This window comes from Propithecus coquereli, unplaced genomic scaffold (assembly GCF_000956105.1).
Source record: "Propithecus coquereli isolate 6110/MARCELLA unplaced genomic scaffold, Pcoq_1.0 Scaffold85, whole genome shotgun sequence".
Classification (NCBI taxonomy): Eukaryota; Metazoa; Chordata; class Mammalia; order Primates; family Indriidae; genus Propithecus; species Propithecus coquereli.
The window spans coordinates 100067-127055 of NW_012154729.1; the positions used below are offsets into that span (position 1 = coordinate 100067).

Consider the following 26989-nt stretch of genomic DNA (forward strand, 5'->3'; position numbering starts at 1 on the left):
AAGTTTAAAAGGAACATACGTTTAGTTCATTCACAGTTTTTGTTTATCTAACACAAAACAAACTTAACTATCCAGTTAAATGTTAATTATGGCCTACAATCCAACCAAACAATTGCTTTCACATAGCAGAGACATGACCTACATGTTACTGGTCTTAAAGTGATTCACTATGTTGTCCATTAACTGCTGCTTTCTTGGTGGGGTCCAGCGGGGGAAGAGACTTATTGTAGCATAGAGGTAGATAAATTTTAAAAAATCATTCAAAAAGACTTTTAAACATTGAAAGGCACAGAGAATTATGTAACAAACTTCCACATACCCATGAAAGAGTTAGTATTAACTCTTGGTAACATTTTGTTATGCCTGCTTCAAATCTTTTCAGAAATAAAATAATAAAATGCTATATAGAAAAAGCTAAAGTCCCTTTTATTTCTGCTTTCGAGTGGTGTCTTCCTTCACTGAGGCAACAGCTGAAATGACTTTGCATGCATCCTTGCAGTGTATTTATTTATATTTTTATATGCATATACATAAATATTCCAACTAATATCTCAGTAAGATTTTTATACAAATTAGAAATCTGATTCTAAAACTCACATGGGACCAATATTGAAGAAGAACAAAGTTAAAACTTCTGTTCATTTAAAGATACCATTAAGAGCTTGAGAATCATGCCACTGACTGGGAAAGAATATTTTATTTGCAACATATCTATCTGACACAGGACTTATATCCAGAATACATAAAGGACAAACAAACCACTAAGAAAAAAGACTGATACCCCAATTAAACATGGGCTTAATGTAAATTCACAAAAGAGGATATTCAAATGACTCTAAGCATATGAAAGGTGTTTAGCATCATTAATTGTCACAAAATTTCAAATTAAAATCATGATAAGATACTGATATATATCGACCACAATGGCTAAAATTTAAAAAGACTGATACGCATTTTAGTAAGTATGTGAAATAATTGGAGCTCTTATATTGTTAGTCAGGTGTAAACTGACAACAATCCTGCTTTGAAGACTGTTTTCAAATGTCTACTGAATATCAACAAATGCATATCTTATGGCCCAGTAATTCTACTCCTATGTAAATTCCCAACAGAAATACGTACATATGTTAATCAAAACACATGCACAAAAATGTGCATAGCAGTATTATTTATAAGATCCTAAACCTGAAACAACCCGTGTCTACCACCAGTAGAAAGGATGGATAAATAGTGGTACATTCCTATTTTCAGGAGCCTAGAAGATTTGTAAACTCATAAAATAATCCTTCTATTGGCACACTGATGCCTATACTTCCACAAGTAAATTTGTCTTTTTCGAGTCAAACTTGACAAAGGCTTTGACTTTTATTAAAATGCATTTATCTAGAACATTAATACCTAGAGTGCTCAGGAGGACATTTCATGACATGGGAGAGGGTTGAGGGATTGGTAGTGATGGAGTCTATGATGGGGGTAGGGGAGAAAGTTGGGGTATATCTGGGGGTGAAAAGTGCAAAAAACCCCCCACAAGACTAAAAGGAAAGATGGAGGTGAGTGTCAAAGACAAACTCTGCCTGTTTCATAATTTGGCTTCAGGTCTACATCCTAGGAATACTATACAGCAATGAAGAGGAAGTTTTACTATCTGTAGCAACATGGAAGAATGTTATAAACCTGACATTGAATGAAAGAAGCCAGTTACAAAATAGTATGTATTCTATAATTCCATTTACATCGAGACCAAAAAAAAAAAGTAAAACCAATATAGGGTATTAGAAATCAGGAAAATGGTTAAGGAGAGTGTTACAAATAGGAGAGGGGACAAAGAAGTTTGATACTGATAATATTCTATTTCTTGATCTAGCTCGCAGGATGGCAAACTTTTTCTATAAAAAGCTGGTAAATATTTCAGGCTTCGCAGGCCATCAGTCTGTCATAACTATTCAACTCTACTGTTACAATGTAAAAGCAGCTATAGATAACATGTATGTAAATGGACATTGTTGTGTTCCAATAAAACTTTCAAAAACAGGCAGTGGAATGGATTTGACCTGTGGGCAGTAATTTGCCAAATCCTCATCTACATAGATTTGGTTATATTTTTGTGTAAATGTGTGAAAATTCATCCATCAGTACACTTATGATTTATACTCTTTTCTCACTATATATTTTATTTCAGCGAATATATTTTTAAAATATAACAAAGCAGGGAAGTCATTAAGAAAATAACAAAAACAACAAGAACAGAAGTGAACAGTTAGGATTCACTAGTCTGCTTGTGATGCTTCTGAGATTTGTTTCATGCTACAGAGATAATTCAGTATTTGGAGCACTACCAATTCTATCCACATAAAAGGTTCTTGTCAAGCACTCAGTATACCACTATTATTCACTTCCTTCTTTACGGGAGAAGAGTCCTTTAAGAGACCTTAAAGTGGTTAGTTTTCCTAATGAATTATCTTTATTAAGTTTATTTTTAATGCTCAAATTGATTTCTTCTCCAAGTTATATCATTCTGGCATTCTATAATTGAAACTCTAAAGATATCAGTAGATACTTAGAACACAAGCAATCTAAGAAACGATAAGCATAAATTTTACTGCTCCTTTAATTTTCAGATTTGCCCAGAAAGAACTTCTTCCTTCAGAAGTTATGTATCTTGCTCACCCTGCCCCCGCTTCTACCTCTATGTTATAGAACTTAAACATAATTTAAAAACTATATATATATGTATATATATATATATACACACATACACACATACACACTCACAATATTTCTGCTAAGGGATTTTATTAGCTCCCCCTGGAGATAAGAAGGATAAGAGAATAATAATAACAATGATATAGCTAACATGTACCAAGTACACACTGTGTGCCATGCATTGTTCCAAGCCCTTCTTATGCATTAATCATTTAATCCACACAAAGACTCTATGATGTGGTTACTCTTACTATTATTCCCACTTTAAAGATGAGAAAACTGGGACAAAAAGAGTTTAAGTAACTACCCAAGGTTTCGCAGTTAAATGATAGGGTTGGGATTTGAACCCAGGTAATCTGTTTCCAAAGCCCATGGTCTTAGATACATGCTAAGAGAAAAGGCTTTGGTTTGATTCTAGAGACATCTGATTCCTTAAATGAAAGTGTAGCATAGTTTAAGCAGGACACTGCTTCCTCTGTGTTTAGCTCAGAAATCCCTACGCACTGATGGCCTTGATGCTAATGAATGTACGTTTAGTTGAATGTAGCCAGAGATCTAAAATTTACATTTATCATTAATAGGACAAAGTAGAATATTTCCATACTCATTTCTAAGTATTCATCGAAGAGTCCGTAGGCATTCATCGGCTGCAGGTTATAGTCCTTTTCCCATTGTGGGAACCTTATTTTCCTTTCAGATCCGTGTTCCTGTCTTACTTTTCTTCTAGTCCACCAATTCTGAATTAACCTGTGCAACAAGATCAATTTCTTACAAACAATGGAATTGTTCATGAAATTTACATAATAAGAGAGAGTTAGAATATAGAACCACACTTTAGAAAAATTTAGGACAGGCTATCGAGAAAATAAAGTCTTGGGTTAGGAAGAAAATAACAATGGAGTGTATACTTCAAGCAGTTCTACTTGCAAGTAAACAGAACGATTCATTAATTTATTTTAATGATTCACGAAACCGTATCATGTTTGGTGTTACCTGTGAGGGTTAAATAGAGGACTGAGAATATCTATAAACTGACACCCCCCACCCAGTACAAAGGCAACACCCAGACATCTGAGGAGAGGAAGATTTGGCGTAAGTGGCTTAATTTAAGACCCTTGAGTCATCTTACTGGATGGGTGCTGACCTGCATAGTCTGAATTCAGGGGCTTAGAAGATCTGCAAGCCCACAAAATGCTTCCTGTCTTGGCGTGTGGATGTCACAGCTCCACAACTGCACTTCTCCGCTTTTGGCTGGAGCTCAACAGGGGCTCTTCCAGTAAAAGGCACCTCACGTTGGTGAGGTTAGCACACTAATCCTTAGCAGTGCTCAGGACTGCATTTTATAATGTGGGAAAGTGTGAGGAAATGGGGGAGAGCGAGATCTGTGTTCTGTAGGGGGCAAGGAAAAAGCTGAGGGTATCCAGGAGTAGAAATGCCAAAACAAAAGCATGCGAAATAAAGGAAATGAAGGAATGAGTATCAAAGACAAACCCTGGCTACTTCACAGTTTTGCTCTATGTCCACAGCTCCCTTGATGTCTCTGTCATTTTGGTTATGGTTTATACTTTAAAGCTGAGAGGTTTTTTTGTGTGTGTTATGCTTTATTTTAAAAAAAGATTTATAGGGGACATTAAATACCTGGAATAAGATTTCTAAAAATAAATCTAAGAATAGAAACTTACTGGCATGGGTTCTGACAGGGAACTAAGAAAAGACTTTCTTAAGTGAACCAAGTTTCAGCTAATTATTCTGGCTGAGTGGTCCTCCCTGAAACTTGGGGTTCTCTATGTCCCTACGGAGACACTGCGCTGACATGGAAACCAACAGGTGTGGAATTAAAGCAGAAATAGAAGTGTTGCTGATTTACATCCTCCTTAAAACTTAACTGACTGGAACTGAGCAAACACAGCAGAATTCAAGGTTATCCTTACAAAAGTGATGCGAGTTTTTGTCCATTGTTGTCAACTGGTTAAGATATGCTGACTTAGAAATACTCCTGTTCTGAACCTGAACTGTTCTCCTTTCCATAAGTTCTTTTTCTGTATAGTCTGAATTTAAGGTAGTTTTTGAAAAATTACCAGTCCTGATTTATCACAGGGATGGGCGAGTGGAGGTATAATTAGTGTGTTATACACAGCTAGGGACTTCAATGCTAGAGCCCAAAGAGTCACAGGCATCATTTAAAGCAGCTTGCAAGCAAGTATCTCGTGTTTAGGGGCCCAAAGAGACTTCTTAAAGAATTCCTCACTTTTGTTCATGTGCATTGCGCTGAATCTTCCAAAAGAGCCAGTGGTTATTACTTTCACGACTGCCTTAGAATGTCTAAACGTGAGCGCTTAGTTCCAGGTACACATATGTCTGCATTGCTTATCTTACTTGCCACACCTAGAAAAGCCAATAATGAGCGATGCTGCCTCTCCATTATTGATACTAGGGTACTTACGGGTAGCCAAGTTCCATGAAATTATTCCAGGTCTGCTTTAGCACCATTATAATACCCATTTGCATACAGAGATCAATAAGGCATCCACTAGGGTGGCACTGCAAGGTAAGCAAACACAGAAATTCCGGAATCAATGGAGAGGAAGAAAGGGTGTCTGGTTTCTAATCTACACAAAGTTGCCCGAAGGCTGTTTAATGCAAGTCCATAGGAAACAAGGAATAAGGGAGAATACAGACCTCTTCTAGTCTCCATCTGTTTATCAGCCTCAAGTAGGCACCTGGGTGTCCTGTAAATCTTCAACACACAGAGAAAACAAGCCATCAGCATTCTGTAGGTCTGAGCTCTCAGTGAGTATTACGTTCAGTTTAGCACATCCTCCAATGTAGGTTGCTGGTACCCTAAGCATCAGGTCTAAAGGAATAAGGAAATCCTCTAGAGCTGTCAGGATAACAGCTTCTGGAATTCTCCAGAGGACATTTCTCTTCTAGCCTTTCTGTCCAGCTGCTGACTGCAGAGGCCAGTTCTTGCTGCTTGCTGTGACTTTGAACATTTCCTGCTGAATATCAAGTGCTCTGCCCTGTGTAAGCAGTAGATTTACTCCTGCTTTAAACACATTGGATCTTTTTTGAATAATAGTAATGCTGTCTTTTAAAAAAATTATTAAACTATTTGACTAGAGTTTTGTGCTACTGGAGTAGATTGAAACTGAGGAGAGGTTGCTGCATCCATCTCGCCAAGACCCTATACATGGCCCTTCCCTGTTACCCACCTCCTCAGAAACGCTGCCAGATGCAATGGAATTCATGCGACATTACCACTAAATACGGAAGCTTCCCTGCATTCTCATAACTGCTGGATTTAAAAGTTACCTGGCATCCTCTGGCACCCTGTTTCTGCCTCCTTTCCTGTCGGGATGTCCCTCCCTCTTCTGTGAAGTCAGGGCTCCAGGACATGCTGCGAGCCACCTCCCCCTTATGCCACCTGCTCTCAGGTATGAGATCCAGGGGCCTGATTCAGGTGCAGACAGAGGCCAGAGTTTTCAAGGCATCACTCACATGTGCAAACTATCTCCCTCTGCTTACCTTAGCAATAAAAGGTGCACAGGCACTTTTGAGTGAAGACTATTTCCCTGGGATGTGAGGTGGTTTTGAGATTTGGGAAAAAAAAGGAGGAAGATGCTCTGCTCTTTTTACACTTTGTATAAATCACCCTGGAGGGGGGGCTTCTCTATCACCCTCGGTCAGTGACCTCCGAGTGTTCTGTCCTTGGCTTGGGGAGGTGCAAAGGGGTCAGGTTCTTACCTTCCGAGGAAGAACGCAATGTAAAATGTGGAGCTGTTCAGATTGACAAACTGAAAAAGAAACATTTTCAAGGTGAAGCTGTTCTCCCACTCGGACTCTGTGCGAGGCTGTTCTGTGGACAAAAGGGGAGCAGAGTTTGAGAGGCTGAATCCGACCCCCTCTCAACTCCCTGTCTCCCTCTCCCCACACGCAGGGCGGGGCCGAGACTGCTGCGGGAGACTGCAGTCTGGCATGTGATGGCGTGTGGAGGAACGGACCTTCCACAGGACCCTCAAGCTCACAGACCGGGCCCAACGGGGATCTGATGAGAAGTGGCTACTGAGCTATCCGAGGGGACTGAACATCCGGAATGATGCCCAGAGATCCCGGAGCAGAGACAGCCAGGCCGAAGGGGCCTCCTTCCCAGTCCTGGCTCTCTGCAGTGGCCTTTCCTTTTCCTCTTGGTTTCTGCCCCTGGGGTGGGGCCTGTGTGGAGTCAGATCCCCGCCCAGCTCCTAACAATTCCTTGGTCTCGGCTTCCCGTTCCAGTGCTGTGCCAGCCTGCTGTAAGAGGGAGTCAGGTCCCTGTCACAGATGCTGACGGTATCTGATCCGGCACCTTTATCCTCACCCACCACTTTCCATCCTCACTCACAAATTCTGAAGAGATGACCTCATGTTTAGGGCTTTTACTGCACATTGCCATCTGTGTCTTATGATTTCCTGACCTCAGTCAGAGGCCAGTTCTTGTCTCCTTATATTTTGACTTCCATAAAGCATCTGGACATTGTGATATAAACCAAAACATGGATCTATTTGCCCTCAAGATCAAACTCCAACTAGAAATCTCATGCCAAATGCACTATAAAATTCTTCCCCGGGAGCTGCATGCTCACCTCAAACAATGTCTAAGAAAATGTATTTAATGCAATAGCATTTTCTCTGTTTCCTGATTCCCTGAGCTTCTAATTGCTCAATTAACCCTTCACCCCACCAATTCCTTTTCCATGAATTATAACTCAACATGCTTTCTGGGAACATATCTGAGAAGGGAAGGGAGAGAATCTGATTTAGAATGGTTTAAATGTCAGTTTCAGAACCAGGTGGTCCTGCTGTTGAGGGCAGAAAAGACAAAGGATTCTTAAAGGGTTTGAGCTTCATTCCACTTCTGCTACTGACCCCCTGGTTACAGGGAATGGTCTCCTGGGTTACCAGCCAGCTGGGCTCCCAGTTCCCAAGCATGGATGGGCCAGCACTGAATCTCCACCAGCATTTTTGTCAGTCTGCACCAAGGCGTGACTGAACGCAATCTACCAATGGGGATTTACTTTGTCCAGGGACATAAACTTCTTTCTATCTTTTTGGGCCAGAAGTGGCAGCAATGGAAGATTTCAATGACATCCAAAGAGACAATGTAAAATGCCTAGCTCTGTATCTGGCACATAGAAAGGTTCAATAAATAGTATCTATTATTATAGTGATTATTATAAATAAAAGCACTTTTGTGATTTTTTTCCCCCTCTGGACAAGCTATACATGGAATGCATGAAAGCAATTTATATGTAGCAACTTGTAATTTTCTCAAACTGCATAGAGCACAATGACTAATACCTTGTTAATAAAATTGGGACAAAATCTTTATCTTGAAAAATGTGGTAAATGTATAATTTATTGCTGGCTACCAGATTATTCTGGTGCTTTATGGGGTCAGAGAAATATTCTTAGGGTGACTTGTCCAAATACAAATATCAGTGATGGTTTGCCTGCCTATATTCCCGGTAAAAGGCTCCTAGTCTTCAAAGCAAAATTTGCTGTGACTTTTTATGCCATCAAAAACTTAATACTGTTTCTTTTCAGATATGGTCTCACTATATCACCCAGGCTAGTCTCGAACTCCTGGGCTCAAACGATCCTCCTGCCTCAGCTTCCTAAGTAGCTGGGGCTGCAGGCATGAGCCACCATTCCTGGCTGAAAATTAAACACATTTTAAATTTTATTGTATTAAAATTGTTGGCAATAGCAAATGAACACTTATCTAAATGATACACTATATAGATACGTACTTACGTGATGTTATTTTTTTGTGCATGAAGAGAAAACCTAATTACACTAGCTCATGGCAGATAATGTTTATGACAGGTTTTAAAGTTTTAGATAGAAAAGATCTTCCAATTACTAGACATATTTAAAATGGTCTATTGAGGGCAAAGAAAAAATTGTTGTACATAATTTAAAGTAAAGCGGATATTTCTTTTCAGCAGTGTTTGAGAAAGAAAGCTTTGAAACATACTTTCCAGACCACAGTACTATATCGTGAAATAAAAAGGGTTCCACTTACCTAAATTTGTCAGAAGCAGTGCAACTTTTTCATAGAGCTGCAAAATAAATTTTATATATTTAACAAATGAACTGTAGATGTTCTAAAATCTATGACTATAAAGGAAATAGGTAATCAAATCCTGAGTGAAAATAATTTTGTTAACCATCCATTGCTCAGACAATGAAAACATTGTGAACAACTGTGCCCTTTCAGGACAAGAAAGAAATGTCCAAGGCCCCATTTAATTATTTTTTAAATCCCCCTTCTTATTTTTAGGTGAACAATTCTGTGGCAACAAAGCTAGCTGCCACTAATCACCAGCTTTCTAAGTAACGCTGGGCAAGTCACAACATTCCTGTGCCTTGGCATCCTGAGTGTAAAACCTCTAAGACCACTTCCAACAATGAGATTCTGCAATCCTATTGTTTATGGATTGCTGGAAATTCTAGATTACAGCATTCGTAAACACTGGGGTGATTAAACATTATTGGAATCCCCCAGAGCTTATACTACTCTGCTTTTCCATTAGTGTACTTGACACATCTTTAACTCACACATCCTTAACTCACCCAGCCATCTGGTAAATGGGTGGTCCTGAGAAAATTAAGTGTGTGTGTGTGTGTGTGTGTGTGTGTGTGTGTGTACGTGTGTGCACATGTGTATGTACAGAGGTGCAGAAGGTATAGTTTAGAGCAAACCCAGCTCTAGGAGAGTCCCTAGAGAGGGCATAAACTGAGACAAAGAGAAAATGCTCTTTCTAAAATGAAAGATGATAAATGAAAAGGAAAAGGAAAACTAGTTTAATAGAGTTGAACAATACGAAAATTATAAAGTAGTGAAAACAGGCCAGGCGTGGTGGCTCATGCTTGTAGTCCTAGCACTCTGGGAGGCCGAGGCGGGAAGATGGCTTGAGCTCGGGAATTTGAGACCAGTCTGAGCAAGAGCGAGACCTCTACCAAAAATAGAAAAAATTAGCTGGGTACAGTGGCTTGCACCTATTGTCCCAACTACTTGGGAGGCTGAGGCAGGAGGATTGCTTGAGCCCAGGAGCTTGAGGTTGCAGTGAGCTATGATGATGCTACTGCACTCTAGCCAAGGCTGCAGAGCAAGACTCTGCCTCATAAAAAAAAAAAAAAAGAAAAGTAGTGAAAACACACTGGTTAAAATTCCCCAGGCTGGAATTATAGCTTTACCATCTAGGACTTGGGCAAGTTACCTCACCTCTTCTTCAGACCACTGCTTTTCCTGCATGTAGGTGGGATGGGTATTGAACTCACTGACCTTAAAGGTCCTTCTAAATTTTTGAATTCTCTTAGCTGAGAATTCTCTTATCTGAGATTTCTGCTAGCTATGGAAACAGGCAAAATACTCAGGTTGTATGACTCTAAACTTTCAGCAATGACTATGGTTTACTATATTAAAATATAATTAATATGGCCATAGGATCAAATCTTGTACATAGAAATCTCAGACTCCTGGAGTCCAATGTTAAAGGAGTTTGGTGTAATTTTCAATGAGAAACCCTGTGGTACAGATTAGTTATACCCATTTGATCATAAAAACAAAATCCTGGTAAACAACAGATGTTCTAATCAAACATATTTTAATACTCCATATGCACTGTAACATTAAAATTATTCAATGGTGCAATTATCAATGAAAATTAGATTTGACTTATGAGACTATCTCAAGCATACAATTCTTGATTAACTAGTTTATCTTTCATATCTTGCACATTGACATATATTTGTCAAAGTGCCTCACTTTGCACACTTGTCTAAAAGGTTCTGGGATCTGATGATATGCCATTGTTAATTGGGTATGAACACTGAAAAAATTGAAATTTAAAAAAGGAACAAGAGTCAACATATGATTAATATTAACTTCTTGAAAAATAAGGTAAAGTGTATGGGGATGCAGCGGGGATCTGTGGCATCTGTGAATACCTGATAGACATGTTGAAGATCTGAGGGTGTTGACAGTGAGACTTTGGACAGGACACAGCAGGGAAGGCCACATACTCAGAGGGGCTCATGGTGGCTAAGGGATCTTAGGATGAATGGTTTTTGGAAAAAGTCTGATATCTCATTAGGCAGTTGAGATAGAAACCACGGATGGTTTGTTCTGATAAGAGCAGCTGAAAATCAAATTTTCTAAACTGGATGACACAAATTCTGATTGTTAACATCTGTGACTGACAGAAAGCTTTCTGATCTCATGGATACATACAAAAAGAAGCTATGTGTACTTATGATTTTATCTTGTCAGCCTGATCGACGTATGACGTATGTGACCTCGATCTGATGTAAGTCACATTTTCTGGCTTACTTCTTTTTGGAAGAAGGGATTGTGGTTTTCACTGTTTACAATATAATTAAATATCTGAGTCATATTGGTATGGCTGGATAAAAAGGACAGTCAGAACTTTTTAGTCTCCTCCTGGGTTATGTCCTTTGCTGGCCTATTTAGCTTGCAACCACCATGCTGAGATGCTCTTTGATCACTAGTGAAGCAGAACAACATTGAAACAGTATTATTAGTAGCAAGAAAATCCATCCTATTTACTCCTATTCACTCTATTTTTGATATATTTACTTTTCGAGACAGGAAATAAAATGTAAACTATTAAGTACCCTTTAACTAGTCACTAAGAGGCATAATAATTTTGTTAGGATCTAAAGAAGTTTTGTAAAATAATATGAATTCTATTTTTAAAGTACATGCTACATAAAAGTAAATATACATCATCAAATCCAGAAAGTATGCATCCCTTATAGATTTGCTTCTTCAGTTAGGACTGGACAAATCTAGCAAAAAGTCAGAAACAGAACATGTGACTTATAATAATTATATTATTTGAAAATTAGTCTTTAATGAATATAAATTAAAAACTAATCTAGCTCTCAAGGTTTTTATATTGAATTAATAAAAAATATTAATAATTAATGTCTATATGGTGATTTTATTTTGCAAGATCCGCATTATCAAAACTTTAAGTAGTTGAAAACAATTTAGACAGCTGTAAAAAATCTGTATTATTGGGTCATGAAAATATCTTAAGTTGAGAAATTTCAGAAGCTAGAAGAGTTTAATTCTGAACTGGTCAAAGCTACGTTGTAGTCATTAGTCTTCATCATTATACTGATATTTTCTTTCTAAGGACTTAAACATTTTTATTTTAGATACTCTGATGAAAACCATTTCAAACTATATTACACACTTGGTCGCCCTCATAACGGAACCTGCCAAGCTTCAGGGCATATGACAGGCATGTAAATGTGTGTGCTGGGATGAGATGTCATCAGAGACGGCTGAAGAGCGTGAGGCAATCGGCCCCCGCACAAAAGGTCCTGGCGGACGCTGCTTTTTGAGTTCTTATGACGCTTTTTCTTTTCTTTCCTTCTCCTTGCTGTGGCTTGCCATTTCCTGTTCTCATCTGTATACTTGCCTCAGCAACCTTATGTCATTCTAGTTTGATGTTGGCTGGGAAATCAGAGCACCAAAGGTGTTCAAATTGTATCTAAAATAAATGGCAATAAACCATAAAGGCATTACTAAGAATAATACTTGTTAGCTTCAGTGTGTGCCTTCTACATCATCCATTCTGGCCACTCTGAAATACTTTGTGAGATAAAACATGTAAAACGTCTTGTTGCTTGGCTCTCAGCACATAGCAGGTGCTTTGTAATGTAAGCAGAAAACGTATGGGCAAGTGTATATTTATAGATTCACTTCATGTACACAGACATTTACTTCTTAAGAAGATGTATAAATTAAACTATAATAAGACACTGGAGGAAAGAGATGGTAAAAGTACAGTAAGTGTTAGTTCATGGCATCCTACTTGGATGCAGAACCTTCCACCTCTGGCTGTTCGGTTAATTTCACTGTGGATCACTCTCTATCACAATGTGTATTCCACAGTCAACATTGAGACTGACTGAGTCCTCCTGGGGGGATGTGGGGTGACCTCCAGGGCCTGCCAAACACCTACTGTCACTCTCCACTTGTCAAGCAGTCACACCATTGTCACATCAAAATGATCGGCAACTGCTCTTTTTTCTTTTTTATAACGTCTGGATTTTGAAACTTTTTTTTTCTAGAGCAATAAAGAAGTTCCTGTGTATTTTGATAGTACTACTAATAAATTACCTGTATTTCATTAGCTCAGTAATTGCTAGTTCACCTAGGAATCATAGACAAAGTTCTTTATTATTGCATAGGTTGAATTCTCTTAGAAATCATTCAGGGTTTATGGCGTATGGAATTCAGGATTGTTTAAAGAACTAACATGCCAGTCTAAATAGATAAAACTGTATTGATAATAGTATTAAATTACTTGGTCTTTCCTTTTTCTAATGATGTGAGCATTTCAGCATCATGGCTCAGATTTCAGGTGCAATATAAAGAAGGATGAGGGGAACTGTAATTAATTGAATGTCTACTCCATGCCTAACACTATGCTTGGCACTCTGCATACATTATCTGGTTTATTCTCTACTACAAACCCAAGTCAGTATTTTTATATATGGGTTGACCCCAAAGTCTAACCATGTCAGCTACTAACATTTGTTCTACAAAACAATAACAACAATTTACTGAGTATCTTTTATGTGCCAGCCCCTGTTCCAGGTACCAGGGAATAAAAACAGGAAAAAACAAAAAACAGAGAAAAAGTTCTGCCCTTATGGGCCTACATTCCAATGGTGATGATAGATATAAACAAAATAAATAAGTAAAATATATAGCATATTAGATGGCGATAAATGCTGTAGAGGAAAATACAGCAGGCCAGGAGACAGAAAATTGTCAGATGGCAAGAGTGGGTTAGAACTGTAAATAGAGGGACCAGGGAAGCACTTCTTAGAGAAGGGACATTTGAACAAGATCTGAAAGAGGTGAGGGAGTATGCTATGCAGACCCTGAGGGAAAGAAGGTTCCAGGCAGAGAGAACAGCAACGAAAAAGTTCTTGGCTGAGAGTATCTGAGGGACAAATGTGGCTGTAGCAGGTGAATCAGGGTGAGCGGGGGAGGAGATAAGGTCAGAGACGTCACAGGGGCCAGATGAGGGAAAGCGTAGGGGTCCATTGTGAAGACGTGAATGTTTACTCTGAGGGAGATGAAAGCCACTGTGCCTTGTGAACAGAGGAGTGATGCAAGCTGACTCCCATGTGAGGAGCTCTGGCTTCTGCATTGAGCCTACACCATGGCAGCTGGGAGACCAGTTAGGAAGCCCCTGCAGTAACCCAGAAGAGAGGCTGGCGGCCCAGACCAAGGACCTGCAGCTTTAAGGCCACTCGTGGCCTTCTAGTTCTTTAAGTGTGGCCTTTTGACTGAATCCAAATTTTACAGAACAAATCCTCTTATTAAAAAGGGTGCAACAGAGAAAGAGGAAGCTTTTCTTGCCTCCTTTGGTGCTTAAAAAAGAACAATCTTGAAATCAGAAGGCCGCAGGTTCCCCACCCATGGAAGGGTTTTAGCCTGAGCAACTCCAATGGGGGAGACTGTGGAAAGAGCTGATTCTGGAGGGAAAATTGGGAATTTGGGGTTCAAAGTGTTAGGTGGAGCTGGTCAAGTAGGCAGTTTGACATATGCGTTTGGAGTTTGGTGGAGAGATCTGGGCTGAAATATGCAATTGAAAAAACGCTGGAAATCAACGAAAGCAACCTGTACTGCCTTGATAGTTTCCTTGCATGGTTTTCTCAAGGAATGCTTTGGATACTAACTATGTTCCCATCATTCAGAATCAAAAGGAAACAGAAATCAACATTGCAGAGCTACGTCACAGGTTCTGAGCTGGGTGTTCTAAATACATTCTTTCTCTAAATTTCCCCAAGGGGCATACAGTGTGATCTTACTGGACAAATAAGGGAACTAACAGTCAGAGAGATTGTATGTTTTGTCCAATCTTATGCTGCAAAAAATCCCAGAGCCTGGATTTGAATCAAGCCTTTTAACCCCCCAGAGCTGAGTGCATCTCGTGCCAGGCACTTTGCTGCCAGGACGTCAGTGCCACATGAGTGACCCACCTCTCTAGCTGGGTCTGGAACCCTAGCTGGAACTGGCCAAAATAATGATAACATAATAATAATCAAATAAAGAAACAAACCCTGCCCAGAATTTAAGGTCCCTTTAGCAAGAGAAGAAAACTATCCCTTGCAGTCCACACATTTTGAGGTATTTGGCTAGTTACCTTGTAGCTCACTTACCACGTTCAGCAACATAATGATACAAAAGTTGATGCACACGGCAGTCCCTGTGGTTGCAACCTGAGAGTTATTCCTGATTAATGCCCACTTAAAGGCAGCAAAAGTGCTGACAGTCACCACCCGGTAAATGACAATCCCGAACACGGCGGCGATCACCACGCAGATCTGGCAGGAAGACAGAGGAGAACCAGTGAGCCCACTGGCAGAATGTTTCAGGAAGAAGATTCACGTTCCTGGCAAATCCTCTGATGAGAAAAGGAAATAATGCCATGGTGGTACTCACTCAAGACACCACAATGAAATGCATACTTTTCATTGTGGTTAATACTTTCTCTTGTCTGTATTTTGTTATTCACATAGGAAAATCACACTGCTTGGAAGTTGAGAATCTGTGTAAGCTATGGGGTAATACTTTTTAAAGTTGAATGTTAGATTGAGCAGATGAACGAACATTTATTATGGAAATCTTATCATGCTGCTCTTCTGTTTGAAATTGTTTATTCGTTTCTTATCACTCTTGGATAAAAGCAAAGTTCTTATTGTGGCCCCCAAGACTCTCTCTAGCCACATTGGGCACCATTCGCCCTTCCCTCTGAGGACTCCATACCTTCTCGTATTGCTTCAAATGGGCTAAGCACCCTTAATCTTCAAGACCATTTCCTTTGCCTACCCACCCAATCTCCTGCTAAACACACCACACACACACACACACACACACACACACACACACATGCACGCACTCACACTCACACAGCCTAGTTAACACCTACTCATCCTTCTTCACTTCTCAGCTTAAGCACCAGTTCATAATTAAAGCTTTTTGTGATCCGCCCAGACTGTTTGCTCTTGTTATATGGTACCTATACCATATGAGTATATCTTCTTTCAGGATACTACTTATAATTTCTAATAATTTGTTTGATTATTGTCAATCTCCCCCACTAGGAAGTAAGCTCAAGGAGGGCGGGAGGGCAGAGATGGTATGTTTTGCTCACCGTGGTTTACGCAGCACTTTAGCATAATTATAGGTGCATAGTAGGTACTCAGTTATTTGCTGCTGAATGGCCCAACAATGTTGATGGGTACCTAGTATCTTATTAATTGAATATACACATCGACTGAAGCATCTTTCCCTGAAGATGTCATGGTATTTGAGAACAATACAGCATATCTTCTATCTATATGAAATATTATACAGTCGTCTCTCAGTATCCTCATGAGGGATTGGTTCCAGGACTCTCTGAAAATATCCCAAATCCAGGGATGATCAAGTCCCTTTTATAAAATGGTGTAGCATTTGCATAACCTATGCACATTCTCCCATATACTTTAAATCATCACTAGATGATTTATAATACTTAACACAGTGAAAATGCTATGTAGATGGTTGTTTTACTATATTGTTTAGGGAATAAGGACAAAAAAAAAGTCTATATATGTTTAATACAGATACAATCATTATTTATTTTTTTTCTTAAATTTTTTCCATCTGTAGTTGGTTGAATCCACCAATGCAGAACCCATTGTAATGCGAATCTGAGACTCCAAGAAGTTTTGTGACTTTCACTAGATGACTTACCTAATATGTCTTAGAGTGGAGACCTTAGCCCACTTAATTATCAAAAGCTGGATCCTAAAGCTGAGTCTCAGGAAGGCCTCTACTGACTTAGAGATTCCTTTCTTCACACAAGTATTCCTTTTTTTTGTAAAAATTTTATTTCCTGCTTACTTTTAAGGGTGACATGCTCTGAAAGCTTGGGTATTAGCCCTAGCTGGAACTGGCCAAAATAATGATAACATAATAATAATCAAATAAAGAAACAAACGCTGCCCAGAACTTAATCCTGGAGCTGTTGATCAGGAGATAGGTAAAATCAATGCTGAAATTCAGACAGGGTTGGCAATGTGGTGGGATGGACAGCTCTCTGGACTCAGCGTCAAGGACAGATCAGAGTCCTGGCTCAGCTATTACCCAGCATGACCTTGGGCAAGCCTGTCCTATCCATGGCTTCAGCCTCCTGTGCTTCAAGTTCCCCATCTGTAGAATAGGGAAAGCTTAATCTATGTCTGCAGGTCTTGTGTGAAAAACAAGAAAATAAATATGTGTGTAGAAGGCAGAGCATGACACAATTGCTTACAAAGTGACATCTGTGGAAGGGCATGGATTTGAACCTTGGTCTGAGCCCAGGGACTCTGGGCGAGCTGCCCAGACTTCCATCTCCCTGATTTCTTACTGGCAGAAGTGGGGTAGACTGCCTGGATTTGCCGTAGTCTTGTCCTTTGTACTCCAATGGCTTCGGGCATATATTTATATACTTGTCATTTGGAAAAAAGAAAGGAGGGTTCTAATAATCCTTTATTGTTCTACAATGACATTTCTGGGAAATTTGCACATGTTTTATTCAGAAGTTAATTGTTAATTGAGTTCATCTCTAAACAACTTCTTTGTAGGAAAAGCTAACAACTCAGCTCTAAGTGTTTTTCAAACTGATGTGACCATTAATGGGTTTGGCAATCAATTTTAGGAGATTTTATCTGGTATTAAAAATATAGATGGTCATAAAACAGAAAAAATCAGAGTTCATTGTATATTGTAAAGCTGAGTATTGTTTTAGTTATTATATTCAGTTTTCGACATCTACTTGCATAGCATATACTAGCTTATGACGGAGAATGCATTTCTTACTGTATGGGCATGGGAAAAAGTTGGAAAAACACTGCTGGAAATCCTACCTCAAATTTATAGTTCCTTTCAGCATGGCATAGTGGAAAATGGCGAGTGGCAAGAACATCATATTGGAGTAGAGGGCCTGAACTCTTGGCTGACCTTGGGCAAGCCCCACAACCTTTTGGAGTCTCAGCTGCTCCATCTGTAGTATGGGCATGGCAATACCATCCCTGACCACCAAACGGAGCTATTATGAGGATTAAATAATATAAAGTGAAAAATGTTTTATAGAACTATGCAAATGCCTGATATAATTATTATTGTTTTTGTGCTACAGGTTTGTACTTTACAAAACAAATAGATTTTTTCTTTAAAAAAAGTTTCAAACCATAAAAAATATTCCAGATGCAGAAACGATAAGTCTGCTGCATTTATCTGCAAATGCTTGATAAGGTTCTGGCTTTCCCGAAATGGGATTCATCCGCTCTTTCTTGGAATACTTGGCTTCAAACTGGGGTCGGATTTCTTCCTAAAGGACAAGCAGATACATTTTTATGCACTTGAAGAGATGTTCACACAATAAGAGAAAAATATATCATTTTACCCCAGCGTAAAACTGAGTCAATAGCTGCCACACTAATCAGTCAACCACCCCAGGCTTAAATGTTTGAAAGTTGGCCACTCGAAGAAAATCTAAAGAATGAAGATCAAGATTTACTATCATCAAAAGCAATGTGATCTAGACTAATCGTTACATTTCTCTGTTATCTTATTAAACTAAGCTTGAAGAAAGAAGCTGAGAATAATATTTTAAAAGCAACCACATGTTCTGTCCTTAGTGATTTGGAACAACTAATAAGCTTTTACTTTTATTACCAGAGAGTGATATGGACACCAAGACAAAGAAGGCTTCTGAACAGGAAAATATTTTGCAAGTTATAATCACAGTATAAATCTTAGTTTTCCCCTTGTGAAATTTTTTTTTATTTTTTTTTTACATTTTTAGATTTAGGTAACTAAAAACATGGTGGATCTACTTTTTGATAAGCTCCTATAGGAGTCATTCATCTTTAAACAAAAGATTTTAAATGTATACTTAACTGTTACGGAAAATGAGGTAAACACCTTTTAAAACCAGCTAAAAATGAGGCTCCTCTAATTCTAAATCAAGCTTTTATTTTATTTAGCTGAGCCCCGTCCAGATGTGAAAGCTTCTGACTAAAAAGCAATTATGGGGATTAGGAAAAGGTAATTAGCACGAGGGCACGCTGATGTGGCTCTGGGTAGTTAAGTACATGTTTTATTTGAGTGTTTCGGAAGAGATGGACAAGCAGAAACTCTGGTGGAAGGGAGATGGAGTTAAGTCATGTGAAAGACTTGTGACTTGGAAGAAGGTATTGACAGAGAGCAAAGAAAGAGCTGACAGAAGAGAGGTCACAGAGACTGAGCACAGTTTGGTCGCAGCCACCTGTGTAGCGTGACGGGTGGCCTCTGTATCTGCTCAGCCTGACTCATGCCACAGCATAAGTGCCGGATCTCCCTCAGGGCAGGTCATGGGTAGGATCAGTAGAAGATGCAGTTAGAGGCAGGCTCTGCCTCTTTCATTTATTTCAGGCAGCTGTACTTGAGGATATAAACAGAGCGGGCTTAGACTGTTTTGTTTCTTTGGGAAACTTTCAATTTATTAGGCTTCAATTTATAAGTGTCATCAAAAGCCCTTGAGCTAGCCAATCAAAAATGAAGGCCAGGTCTGTGCAGCCAGGTCTGTGCTCCTTGGTGTCATAAGCTGAATTGTATCGTGTTCCCCAAATTCATAAGTTGAAGTCCTAAGCCCCAGTACCTCAAGATGTGACCATATGTGGAAACAGGTTCTTTACAGAGGTAATTAAGATAAGGTCATTAGGGTGGATCCTAATCCAACATGACTGGTGTCTTTATAAGAAGAGGAAATTTGGACACAGATACACAGAGAGGGAAGATGGTGTGAAGACGCAGGAGAGATGTCCTCCACAAGCCAAGGACAGGGGCCTGGAACAGATTGTTGCATGGTGGCCCTCAGAAGAAACCAACCCTTCTGACACCTTGATCTTGGACTTCTAGCCTCCAGAATGGTGAGCACACAAATTTCTATTGTTTAAGCTATGCAGTCTGTGGTACTTTGTTATGGAAGCCCTAGCAAAATAAGGTACTAGGTTACCCCGGAAGAAGGTATGCAGGGAGTCCGGGTTTTTCTGCACAATAAGCTGGGAGCCATGGGCCAGAAGTAAGGCAGTTCCACAATAAATCCCAAACTGAGAACTAGAACTATCTGTGGCTACAGAGGCAGGCTCCTGTACAAAGGTTTGCTGAGCAACAGAACAGTTCAGCTCTCCAAGATTTTTAACAGTGGCTGGGAAGACAGAAGACTCCAGACTGATGAGGGATATGTTTAACTTAAGGGTACCCACATTCTGGGCCCACCACAAGTGCCAGTGGTGACTTTAGACTGGTTTGGTCAAAGTTAGTTAAATAATACCACACTTTATAACTGACAGGGGGAATTTAGTCACATCCCTTTTCTATGGAGATGAAAGAAAGTCCGAAGGTGAAGTAAATTGCCCAAGGTGACACAGTGGCTTAGTGGCGACTTGGATTCCTACGAAGGAACATTTTTCCATCCTCCTGGGAACTGTTCCCATGAACACCTGTAACCAGAAACAGCAGAATGGTGCCACCCAGGAGGAGGTTCTGAGTACAGCCTGGCTGCTGCCAGCAGACTCCACGGTCTGCCAGCCCAGCTTCTTCAAACCCAGAAAATCATTTTCAGGACAATGTTTGTAAAAACATGAAAGAAGGCCTCATCAGAAGAACAAGGATTGCTGAATATCCCAGTATCATATATCAAAACATCATGTTGCACACATTAAATATATATAATAAAACAAAACCAAAAACCAAACCAAAGCCACCCACACACGTTCATGGGAATGAGGAGAAAAGTCAGCCATTCATGAGGTACGATTTGAAGGAAACCAAAAAAAAAAAAAAAAATGCCTCTCAAAATTACTTCTCCCACCAAGTCTACCAATGCTAAAATTTTCATCATTTGTATCTCTAGAAGATTCCTTTTAGTATATAAAGGCACATACATGTTTCCTGCAAGGAAAACACACATTAATTTCCATTATCACATCACATGTCTGTGATGGGTTTATCTGATGATGGCATCCGGAGGCTCTGAGGTACGAGACTCAGGAGAGGTCAGAGATAAGGAAGGACAGGGAGGAGAGGGGAGTTGAGACCAATGTCAAGGGAAAGCAGGGTCTGACGGGGGAATGTGGTGACCATGCCCAGCTGGGTACTTGGGACTTCTGACAGGAAAGAGGCAAGAAGAGAGTATTAAAACCAGACAGAGGTCAGGAAAGAGCACAGTGGATTGGCTGAGAGAGAATAAAAGGAGAGAGAGAAGGCTGGGGAATGAGCTGAGGTGAGGTCTCAGAGACCGAGTTTGCCCTGCCTTTAGCCACTTCCCCAAAGGCAGCTGCTCAGGAGTGGTTTCTCCTCAGCATTTACCACCTGATGTGATACTTCAGCCCTGTGCACACCTGGGCACTGTCCTGGGTACTGAGGTGCTCATAGAAACGTTTCCTTGGAGTAATTCTCTTAGAAGGTTGGTTTCTATGCGCCTAGAGATGTAAAACCAACACCCTTTTTCTGTAAAGAAGATGGATGATATTTAAGAAAACTAAAAAACATCTTACCAATTCTTTGGGGGCTTCTACTCACAAGTGAAATGCTTCACTTAGTCATGGAATTTTATTCCACTAAGGAATCAAAGTGCTTTTTTTAAAAAAAAAAATAATTCTGCCAGCCCCTTCTTATACTATTTGAAATTTCCTACTAAGGCAGCTATTGAAAATTCTTTAAGAGTTAACGTGACTTCGGTCGCAGAGTTGAGAGTAATGATTTAAGGGAATTGTGTACTTCTTGGTGATTTGCTTTCTAAAAAGTTTGCAGGTAAGTGATACAAACCTCCTCTTCTTCCCAGTCTATCAAATCCCAGTCATAGGCAATTACGGCTCGACGTCTTTTCCAGAACTCCAGGAAAACTGTTGCTGGAAGAGGTGGAGAAAGACAAAGACAATTCCATATAAAAGTAAAACAAGGCTATTAACTGTGTCACTGAATAATGAAGCCATTGCAAAGAATGACAGCTGTTTGTGTAAGTATCCCAGAATATCAGAATTTCTAGGTAAACTTCATTTAACAAGGACCATTTTCTGAGAATTACTAAGCTTGCATCAAACATAATGAAAAATGAGAGATTTCATTTAGAATTAAATTAAGCTGGTTTGCAAGTGGAGGCAGAACAGACTTATTAGAATAACAAAGCTCCTAGGATGTAAGAACACAGAGAACTGGGTTACAAACATCTTTCTAACTGATAAGAGTATTCATTTTTAAAAGTAAGGAGCAGGAAGGAGCAGAAAAGCAAAAAAAAAAAAAAAACTTAGAAAAAACTTAGCGGTTCACATGTGTCTGATTGGTAGTGACTTCTTATTCCCCAAATCCTGCTCACAGCAAATACCTGTGTAAAATATATTTTACTATTTCATGGAAGGAAGGTATTTTATGGGAAGAAGCAGTCCTGTTGCTTCTCTTTTTCTCCAAATCATCTCTTTGTTGCCACAATGAAGGCAAAGGTGTCTATTAAGAACTTTTTCCAGGAAGTGTGAGCTAGCTGGCCTCCCCACCCAGAGAAATCTGGGAGTTATCCTCAATCAGCCAAAATAACTTTCTACTCAATTCAATTAAAAAAAAATCTACTTAAATCAATTATTGAGCATTATGCAATAAAAGAGAGAGGAAAAAATAAGACACACTCCGGCTGCCTTGGAAGGCACAATGAAGGGACACACAGACACACACTCTCTCCCTTTGGGGATGACGACAACTAGGGATATTGCAGAGATACCCCAGGAGAGAGAACTGGTGGATCTATCTCTTTTGGGCCTTGATATGCAGTTAGACTTACAGAAGGCAAAAATATGTCATATATTTGGGATAAGTTTCATTGGGGAAAGGCAAATACCCAAACACCCATTCCAAAGAAAGATAATTACTTTCTTCTTTTCCATTTCCCCTTATTTTCACACTACTTCCTCATTAGTAGCATTTGGACATTGAAGACACAATTTTAAAAGTAACGAGAAAGACAGTCTAAAGTAATAGATAAGAGTTCTCTGGCATGTGGCCTAGACAGTCCTAAATTTGAAATTCAACTCAAATACAAGTGGTTGGCAAATCAATTAACTTTTCTAATCCTTTATTTCCTGATAAGCATACTCCCTTACCTGGAATGCTAAAATTTAAAATGCTCTAAAAATTCTAAGTTTTTTTTTCTAAGTTTGGCACAAACACATCTGGTGGGAGCTCTGACCCGGATTGATGTGAGGCTACTTATTTATTCCACTTAGTGAGACTGTTCATGCGTCAAAAACAGCCATATTGATGTATTTGAGTATGGTCCTTCCCCAGACCTACTGGGATATTTCGTAACATGTGATATGTTTAGTACTTTTCCAAAATCTGAAAAATCAGAATACTTACAGTTGTTAAGAAAGATACACCTAACACGATCAGGTGTTTAATTCTGGACGATGGCAATAAAAATAAATATACATGTTGGGGGTTACAAAAGTGCCAGCACTGAGCAGCCAGTTTCTACTGGAGTCCTTCCTGCGAATCTTGCTGTCTCAGGGATCCCCAAGCCCATTCCCAGGTTTGGTGATTCACTAGGAAGATTCACAGGACTCAGAATATAGTTGTACCGATAACTAAGATTTATTATAGTGAACGGCTATAAAAGAAAAGGCACATGGGGCGAGGTCTGCAGGAAACAGGCACAAGCTTCCAACAGTCCTCTTTCCAGTGGCGTCACACAGGATGTTCTTCACTCCTCCACAACGAGTTGTGACAACACACGTGAAATGTTGTCTAACAGGGAAGCTCACTAGAAACTCAGTGCCCGGGGTTTTTACTGGGGGCTAGTCACGTGGGTACCCTCTGCCTGGCATGTACTAAAATTCCAGAGTCCCAGAAGGAAAGCATAAATCATACTGTTCATGTATGTAGTTTATGCACAATGAGTTATCCTTAGCCATTAGAGCAGTGGAAACTCTCCTGAAATCCAAGTTCCCAGATGCCAGCCAAGGGCCAACTGGTAAACAGGGCTTTCTGCACACTTGCCCTCTGTCTCACCAAATTATCTTATCTTTGCACAGTGTCCCTGGTACAATTCCTTTACTAGATCCTCTGGCCCCTCAAGCAAATGCTACTTTATAAAGACTTTTTCTCTTTGGTCTCTAGAGGGTCCCCAGCCTTGAAGAGACAAGTGGCCCAGTCCTTGAATGTGTGGCTATTCTCCATAAGAGTCAGGAAGGTACCCGTGGACACAGAGATGCCTGATGGAGGAATTTTGGGGCAGCCTCAGGCCACAGGATACACATCTAGTCTATATTACTGGCAGTCGCTGCTCCCACTAAGTCCTACCAACTCATCTGTGGTTCTTGTTTGAAGGAACTAACTTTTAGGATGAGCCAGTGGCTGTCAAATTATTCCATCAACTTTTTCCTCCTCGGCATGTACTGACCCCTGCCAGGAGGGAAGAGAGACTCTAACCATTAATTCCCTGTTTTACCCTGTTCAGGCTGCTACAACAAAATGCAATAAACTGGGTAGTTATAAACAATATAAATTTATTTCTCACGGTTCTGGAGGCTGGGAAGTCCAAGATCAAGGCATCGGGAGACTTGGTGTCTGGTGAGGGACCACTTTCTGGTTCATAGGTGGCACCTTCCAGCTGTGCCCTTTCATGGTGGAAGGGGCTAGCTAGCTCTCTGGAGTCTCTAATAAAGGCACTAATCCAATCACAAGGACTCTGGCTTAATCACCTCCAAAAGGCCCCTCTTCTTCGTAATACTACTACCTTGGGGGATGGGTAGAATTTCAACAAATAAGGAACATAAATATTCGAACCCTAGCACTCCCTGCTTTGGCTAACTATCCTCTCCTCTCTTTCATTCTAGAACTTGGGAGGATGAGAAGAAGAAATTGCTTATGCATTTGCCATTCTCTTAGAGTGTTGTTGTGTGAAAATATCCATTCATTTGAGGATGAAGAATCCGTTTCTATCTGTACCTATGAAATGTAATCAAAGTGAGATAGGTCATTTCTTTTCTAGGCAAAGCTCCAATTCCATGATTTAAATTCCCTTCCCTAAACACCCACAGCCCTGGGAGCCCCTTGTCCTTTGAGTGTGCCTAGTTATATGCTGCCTTACGTTATAAGCTCACACTTTCTTCTTTGTCTCCTTCAAAGTTGGCTTATGCTATATATACATTTGTTATATATATATCTTTATGTTATATATATCTTTCTCCTATACCACCCAGCAGTATGATAAGTTCGATTAAAAAGTATATTTCTTTTATGGATTGATTCTCAAAAGATAAAATTCCTAAGAGTTTTGCCGAGTTTTTTTTGATATGTGGAACTCTTTCTGCAAGAATTTTCTCAGCTGAAGCATCAGAAGGCTTGACCTTATTGTTAGCATTTGAACTTCTTAGATTCCAATCTATCTTTGCATCTTGCTAATGATTTTTCTAAATCCAGATCCAACCGGGTGCCCTGGGAATCAGGGCAGCCACATCGCCTATAGAATAAAATCCCTGTCACCAGCTCAGGATGAAAGGACTAATGACCCTGCTTGTGCCCAACTCTCCCTGTCCTGACTTGCACCCTCACTGCCAGGCTAAATCACTAGCAGTTTCACATGTGAGTTGTTTCATACAGTCTCAGTTTTACCCACACTATTTCCTTAGCTTGTAATGTTTTCCCCTATTTGGGTCCATCTGGTCAACTCCTACTCTCATTTTCAGATTTAGCCCTATGTGTTCTGTAACTACTCCCTTTGAACCCTGTCTCTCTGTGCCTATGCTGAGTTGTGCAAACCTAGCACAGAGCTAGGTCGGCTCTGATCACACCATTCAGCATTCAAACAAACAAACAATAGAACCCAAAACCTTGATCATCTCTACCACTAGCTGTGGGCTCCTTGGGAATAAGGGCTGTATCTTAGCTGTCTTTATACTCCGAGAGTGTAGCAAAGCGACTGGCACCCACAGAGGTTCAGTACATGTACAAATGAAATGCTGTCCTGAGAATGAAAGCAAATGTGGTAAATTACTCTTCTCCCAACTTTCTAAATATTTTCACACCTTTATAAGAAATTAAGGTATAAGTCTGAAGAACATGTAGCCATGTCTTCTGAATGCTTCATGCATCAGTGTGAGTTAAATAAACAATAACTTAATAATATCAAAGTTTGAAACTTATTATGCTTCTCTTTTGTCTTGCAGTAAAAGTATGATTCTGTTCTAACTACCACAGCCATTATTTGGTTGCATGAAACCTGTGGTGGGACTATCAACGGTCCTCTAAGATTCATTCTTGCCTTCGTCCACAGTAAAAGGATTGTTGCTGAGAACATAACTCCCTATGTATACTGTATTTCCCAGATACTCTTGCAGTTAGATGTGGCCAAAGGACAGGTCTCACCAGTGGAATATGAGCAGAAGTGATGTGATATGGAGTACTTGCCTGCTGACTGCTTTTAAAACACTGATGGATGCTTTTTCCACATCCTCCTTCCCCTTCTGAATGGGTAGAACCGAGGTGACCCAGTGAGACCATGAAGATTATGACAAGGTCTGGGGGGGATGGCAAATAGCTCTTTCATAGAAATATGTGTCCCTGAATGACTACGTGGATCAGGGCCCCTGGCCAGCGTCACACTTTTACATATGAAAGAAATTAACTTCTGTGTTTTTTAAAAGCCACTGCATGATATCAGGTCTTTGACAGTGGCTTAACCTTATTTTAACTAATACAGACACTTTAGCATAGAGAAAAGTGATGAAGTCACCTGGACACTGAGACATGGCATGAAGATGAAGGAACCTGTGTATTACCTCCCTTACAGATCTTAGAGCAATCGCAAGCCACAACATCTGAAACGTTATTAATCTTAGTTATAAGACAGAGTTTTGCAGGCTTTTCCCTCCTCCTTTTCTACCTTCACCTCCATCATGTTTTACTACCTAACTTATCCACTAACGAAGTTCACCTACATGCCAGTAGCATTCTTTCTTCCTAGTCGTGACAACCAAAAAATGTTTCTAGACATTGTCTGATGTCACCTGAGAGGCAAAAATCACTCCTGGTTGAAGACCTCCACTCTAAAGTGTTGAAAGTAGAATCCTATATCCATCAACAACATATTTCAAAAATTAAACTGATTTCTACATCCCAGAATTCTACATCCAG

The 26989-nt window shown here is 39.8% G+C and overlaps 1 protein-coding gene across 3 annotated transcripts in view; it reads right to left on the reverse strand.

Moving 5' to 3' along the window:
• The window catches only part of ANO4 (anoctamin 4), a 405605-nt gene that overhangs the window by 19068 nt on the left and 359548 nt on the right, over window positions 1-26989 (reverse strand). For all 3 annotated transcript variants that reach the window (XM_012664002.1, XM_012664004.1, XM_012664001.1), the window contains 8 exons: window positions 21635-21717; window positions 18012-18152; window positions 14956-15120; window positions 8765-8801; window positions 6448-6559; window positions 5383-5440; window positions 5147-5244; window positions 3308-3450 (listed from right to left, as the gene is read on the reverse strand). In XM_012664002.1, coding sequence (XP_012519456.1) covers window positions 3308-3450; window positions 5147-5244; window positions 5383-5440; window positions 6448-6559; window positions 8765-8801; window positions 14956-15120; window positions 18012-18152; window positions 21635-21717 — 837 coding nt within the window. The remainder of the gene's footprint in view (window positions 1-3307; window positions 3451-5146; window positions 5245-5382; window positions 5441-6447; window positions 6560-8764; window positions 8802-14955; window positions 15121-18011; window positions 18153-21634; window positions 21718-26989) is intronic.